This window comes from Cebus imitator, unplaced genomic scaffold (assembly GCF_001604975.1).
Source record: "Cebus imitator isolate Cc_AM_T3 unplaced genomic scaffold, Cebus_imitator-1.0 Scaffold116, whole genome shotgun sequence".
In the NCBI taxonomy this organism is placed as follows: Eukaryota; Metazoa; Chordata; class Mammalia; order Primates; family Cebidae; genus Cebus; species Cebus imitator.
Window position 1 is genome coordinate 82,827 of NW_016107431.1, and position 5,910 is coordinate 88,736.

The 5,910-nt window shown below is 34.2% G+C and overlaps 1 protein-coding gene across 2 annotated transcripts in view; it reads right to left on the reverse strand.

Moving 5' to 3' along the window:
* Positions 1–5,910, reverse strand: part of MAP3K7 (mitogen-activated protein kinase kinase kinase 7) — a 75,893-nt gene that overhangs the window by 52,126 nt on the left and 17,857 nt on the right. For both annotated transcript variants that reach the window (XM_017538872.2, XM_017538873.2), the window contains exons 2-5: positions 5,203–5,313; positions 2,121–2,186; positions 1,579–1,624; positions 341–479 (exon numbers count right to left, since the gene is read on the reverse strand). In XM_017538872.2, the coding sequence (XP_017394361.1) occupies positions 341–479; positions 1,579–1,624; positions 2,121–2,186; positions 5,203–5,313 (362 nt within the window). The remainder of the gene's footprint in view (positions 1–340; positions 480–1,578; positions 1,625–2,120; positions 2,187–5,202; positions 5,314–5,910) is intronic.

Sequence of the window (5,910 nt, forward strand, 5' to 3'; positions counted from 1 at the left end):
AGTCAGACCTATCTCTGCCCTCAAGGAATTGTCTAAGAGCAACATTATACACTGAAGGCACAAAATGAGATTTTTATAGGCTAACAGATTCTAGAAGTATGCTAATCTAAGGTAGAAGTTACTAAAAATAAAAATCCCACTAAAGACAACATCTAAAATCCAAGCTTAGACAAATGACTAAATGATGAAGGTGAATTAAAAGTAAACATTGAGGAAGCCAAATAGAGAAAAGAGAAACTCTTGTAAAATAATCAGCTTGAATTAAGAGAGTGGGTTGGGGGTGGCAAGATGGAGAGAGAAGGAGAAAGATGCTTAGATCTATCACATTATCAAAACTTACTTTGGTGGTTTCAGGTCCCTGTGAATTAGCGCTTTGGGTTGCATGCTGTGAAGATAAGCCACTCCTTGGGAACACTGTAAACACCAACTCATTGCATGGGCAGCAGTATAATATGGCAATGGTTCAGCACCATGCAGCACTGCAAAAGAAAGGCACAAACTAAAAAGAACTTTATTGCATTTAACAAAAGACATAATGTGAATGCAAACACTATTAGAACACATGACCAGGTATTTTTCTACATATGCTCCATCAGTCCTGCTTTTAATTTTTTTCCTAAATAAAAAAGATGGAAATATCTAATAATTTTGAGTGGATAACTGCCATAATAGTATGTAACACTTAATAGTATACCTATTAAATGTTATTCATGCATTCAAGTAAAATCAATATACATTACCATGCTTTTTCAAACCGATAAAGGCTTTTACACAGTAATATAAATTATAAGCAGTCTTACGGCACACTACTACAAGAGAGAGGCAGAGAATAGTACAGAAAGAAATAAAACAATGTGTATCAAGTTGTTTGCACCTGTACTTTCTATAATGGCTAAAAACCAGAAGTAGTTCAACCAAATAAAATACGTAATGGGATATTAGATATTCATCAACAATAATGAACACATGGGCAGTAAATATGAGTAAAAGTTTACATAAAATAAAGTTAATTAAAAAATAAAATGTAACAACTTGTTTTATATAACTGGTACTATAAGACACAATACATTTCTGCATATGGTTGGTATTTTTAGGGTAAAAGAGCTCCGTTCCACAAAGGTAACTACACAAAGTTTTCTTTTCATTGCTACAAATAAAATGTTCTGTGAAGTTAGTTTTCACATTTGTTTTGAAAAAATTGAAAAAAAGAAAAAAATGGAGCAGAGTGAAATGAAAATATGGGTAAAGAGTTCTAAAATGAGGAGGCTCAAAGTTAGGAGAGGGGAAAAAGAAAAACATCTGAAGATATTTTAAAATCTATTTAATAAGTAATTTTTACTTAAATGCTTTTAATGAAATGCAAAGTATCATCTACTTAAGAAACTGATAGACCTCTAAATTTCCTATACTAATGTTATAGAATCTTTTAATTTGTATTCTTTAGCAGATTTTTAAAAATTACCTCCTTTTGAGACTCTGTCGGCAAATTGTGAAGAATGTTAAACAACTTACAGTTTACAGTAAAAGTTTTCAAATTATTTTAATCTACTAGATAAAGACAGGACTAATGACACTCACCATTATATAAAGAGCCCCCTTCAGCATACTCCATCACAAGACACACCTAAAGGAAACATATACCAGAAGAATGAACCAAGAAGCTACAGCATCTTAGGGCCTTTGAGAGAGAATTTAATTCACTCCCCTGATTTTATAGGTATATTAAAAATCATTCTTTTGGCCCCTACTATGTGAATGGTACTAGGGAAGGAAAAGCTATCTATGACCTAAGACTGTCTTCTAGGAGTCCACTAAGAGCAAAGATGCATGTAAAATATAATCACAAGATATTCTGGGGACTCTTCCAGTACCAGAAAGTAGGTATTGCCACAGGATATCAAAAGCCTCATAAGATGAGGTTATTGGATAAGAGCACACAAAACAACTCTTCTGATATACTGTTTTGCTAAAAGACTAGAAAAAAGTCAAATGAACAAATGATAAGTGTTCTTTCAGAAACACATCTAAGATAGTAGATCAAAATAGCTACATAAACTACAGACTTACATCTGCCATGTCATTTCTTACAGACAGGTGACAATGAAAAAGTAAAAACTTACTGGATTCAAGCAGGCTCCATAAAGCTTTACAATATTAGGATGGTTCACACGGGATAACTGCCGGAGCTGTTAAGAAATTCAGGTTTCTTTTAAAAAGTGATAACTTTTGAAGTATTGATTTCATAGTATCATGAAATTTTACTGTTGTACAAAACATTTGTTTAAATCATTCAACAATCACTATTTACTATATAACAGGCTTTGTAGTCATAGCCACTGAAAATACCAAGTGCCTGCCCAGTATGGCACAGAATCCCTGTTCTCTAGCTCATACAGTTTAGTTGGAGAGACAGACATGTAAATGAATAATTAAATCAATGTGCAAAGTGCTGTAACAGGAGTTATGAACAAAGCAAGAAGAGTACATAGAATAAGAAGAGATGAACTCTGAGAAGAAATGTTAGGATATGATCCCAGAGATGGTACTGAGTTACATTATCCAAGCCAGAAGAAGTCACGTTATCATTGTTACCAACATCTTCACAGCTATGATTGAATGGTCTAGCTACTCTGTGTGGGGCCCTGATATACACTTTATAGATATTGTATAATTATCACAACTCTGCAAGGTAGGTATTATCATTTCCATTTTAAAGATGAGATTTTAACCTTAAAGCTCAGAGAGGGTTAAATGATCTGTTCTATAGCTAAGAAGTGGGGTTTAAACTTTAGTCTACCTTCACTTAAAATGTGTACTCTCTCTGTATACTTGCCTCCATTCCATTTCCCATTTCTCGAATTAATTCTCTCCTCTCCATTCCCACTGCTATTGCTTTAGTAATCCCAACCTGAACTGCTGCAATGATTACTATGGTCTTCTAGCTGATATCCCTTTTTCAGTTATAATCTTCCCTGAACCAATGACCCATGCTGAGGTCAATGAGGGGTTTGGTTATACTCACTTAACTTGTTCTGTATCTCAAACTTCTTTCATTCTTTCTTTTGAAACAGGTTTTGCTCTGCCTCCTGGACTCAAGCAATCCTCCTACCTCAGCCTCTGCAGTAGCTGGGACTACAGGCGCACAGCCACCATGCCAAGCTAATTTTGGTATTTTTTGTAGAGATGCAGGTTCACCATGTTGCCCAGGCTGAGCTCAAACTCCTGGGCTCAAGCAACTCATCCGCCATTCCCAAAGTGCTGGGTATATTACAGGTGTGAGCCATCACGCCTATCCTCAAACTTCTATTAATGCATCCCTCTCCACAGCAAACTGCTTCTTGCTCTCATTCTTTTCTCCCTTCTTCTCTCTTTCCTGCCCTTCTCCCTCTCTTCTTCCTCTTCTCTATTACATACATTATGCTGCTGGCTCATATTCAGTCCACTAATGTCTCTAAACCTTTATACTATATACTAATAAAAAGCTTTATCTATTTAGAGCCAACATGTGTGGATTTTTGGTCCTAACAGAAGAATTAATATCACTATTATATTTATTTACTATATGAAAATACACGTACTATAGTTCATCTTGCTAAGGCTCAGCACTGAGATTCAGATAGCCGATTATAAAAGCATTTTTTCTTCCTCTCTTCCTAAATCCCACTAAGATGGTAAAGATTTAAAAAATGTTAAGGCTATCCTACAGAAGGATAAAGAGAATGTAAAAGCTGGAAAGCAAATGAAAAGCAATAACTGATACAGGTGACCTAGAAAAGCTGCATCATAAACTGGCAATGAGAAAAATGGAGACAGAAGCAACCAGATTTAGCTCACAAAGCTTCCAAAAGGTTGGGGAGTGGCAGCAGAACTAGGTACCTATGCAAGTGAGCTAATCAAAGGACAGGGCAGGGGACAGGTTAAAAGTTAGACCCAAAGATTCCTTCCTTGACTTCAAACAGCTCAATGGCTATCTCTTATCATCCTCACAGAAGACTAGAGGTTGATTCTTTAGAGAAGGGGTAATAAACACCATCTGGACTGGGGACACCAAACATAAAGGAAGGAATGAGCTCAAAGCAGTTGTCTCTGGGAAGCAGAAAATTAGATTGGAAGAGGCACCGGAGACTGAAGTCTTTTTTAATAAGAATTTTTGCAGAACCATTTGATTTTTTTTTTATATTACATGCACATCTAATTTTAATTTTAAAAAAATTTCTCCATGCTATTACGATCTTTTTGATTTGTAATTCCTAACATTTAATACATGTTATTTCATCCAGTTTTGTGAAACTGCTAATGTAACAGGAAATGATCAATAACTTTATCTAAACTGTAATAAAAATATTGCATAAAACAAAGCTGAAGCCAGACTCCCAGAGCACACTACTAGAATTCATCTTTCTTCATGCTGACATCGAATCACTTATCAGCACTTCTCAACTCACTCAGCTACTTACATATCACTTCCTCATATCACAAGTCCTCATTTTTCCATGTTGTACATTAAAAAAAAAATCATGAAATATATTTTGAAATTATGATTAAATGGAAAATGATATAAATTCAGAAGGCTTATAAAGTAGAGGTCATTTATCCATTGGCCAATGAGGTTTAACAGTGATAAAAACATTGATTTAACTAAATAATGTGATCTAATATACAAAATAACAAAGTTAATAAAGGACAAATTTGACAATATGCTAATCTCACGATTCCTGGATTTTTATTCATCATTCAATTTAATCTATTTCTAAGAGAACAGTTGCAAATTTTCATGCTAAATGAGAAAAATCAAATTTGAAATAACTTTTCTTTAAAATAATCTTGTTTGAGTTTCTAAAAACATTCCGTTATAAATGAATGTATAAAATTTCTTAATTTTAGATAATGGGAAAGCATACCATTTCTATTTTAAAATTAAAATACTATGCTTTGAAATAGATCTGAATTCCATGGATGAAACTGTTTTAATTCAGGGGTGAATTCATTTAGGTAGTTAAGTCTCTTTTCCCCTAATTTTTAATCAGAATTAGGAGTATGAATGAATAAATGTTCGTATGGCACTACCTTTGATTAAACCAAATTGCTGATGTTCATGTATACAAAGAAATGACACCTGAGAAACCTATCTGTTTCATAATATCAAATTCACCAAATATCTTAGGTGCAGAACTACATAACAGAAATGACATGTCAACTTACCTCTACGATAAAAGCTTTCCTCTCAGATTCACTTTCTATTTGTTTAATAGCAACATCTTTTGCTCTCCACTTTGCTTTGCAAACAACTCCAAAGGCTCCTCTTCCAACAACCTGAGTTAAACAAACAAACAAAAAAGAATCGGAATCAAATAGATCCAGCAAAATATAAAAAAACTGAAGCTGATCTTTAAGACTTTAAATTAAAAAAAAAAAAGTTGAGGTGGAAATCAACAGTATCTGGATTTGCCACTGAACCAGTATGAATTTTTGTTAAAGTGAGAAGATAATTAAATGCATACTTGTCTCTATCTTTGAAAATATATGACCTGGACACCCATACATTCTCAAGTAAAACCAAAAAAGACACACGGAGGAACAAAGTAAAGCGATTTGTTAAATGAAGAAACAGAAATTGAAACAGGCAAGATGAATGAGAAGACCGAGATGATTTGGAAAAATAAAAAGCAGGAATATGTAATAAACATTTTCAGCTATCATATTTAAGAAATTAAAAATAGTCTGAATAATTGAGTAGAGATAGGGAATGGAGGGAAAAGGTATAAATATAGATGTTAAAAGATTGGACAAAGGCCGGGTGCGGTGGCTCAAGCCTGTAATCCCAGCACTTTGGGAGGCTGAGGCGGGTGGATCACGAGGTCAAGAGATCAAGACCATCCTGGTCAACATGGTGAAACCCCGTCTCTACTA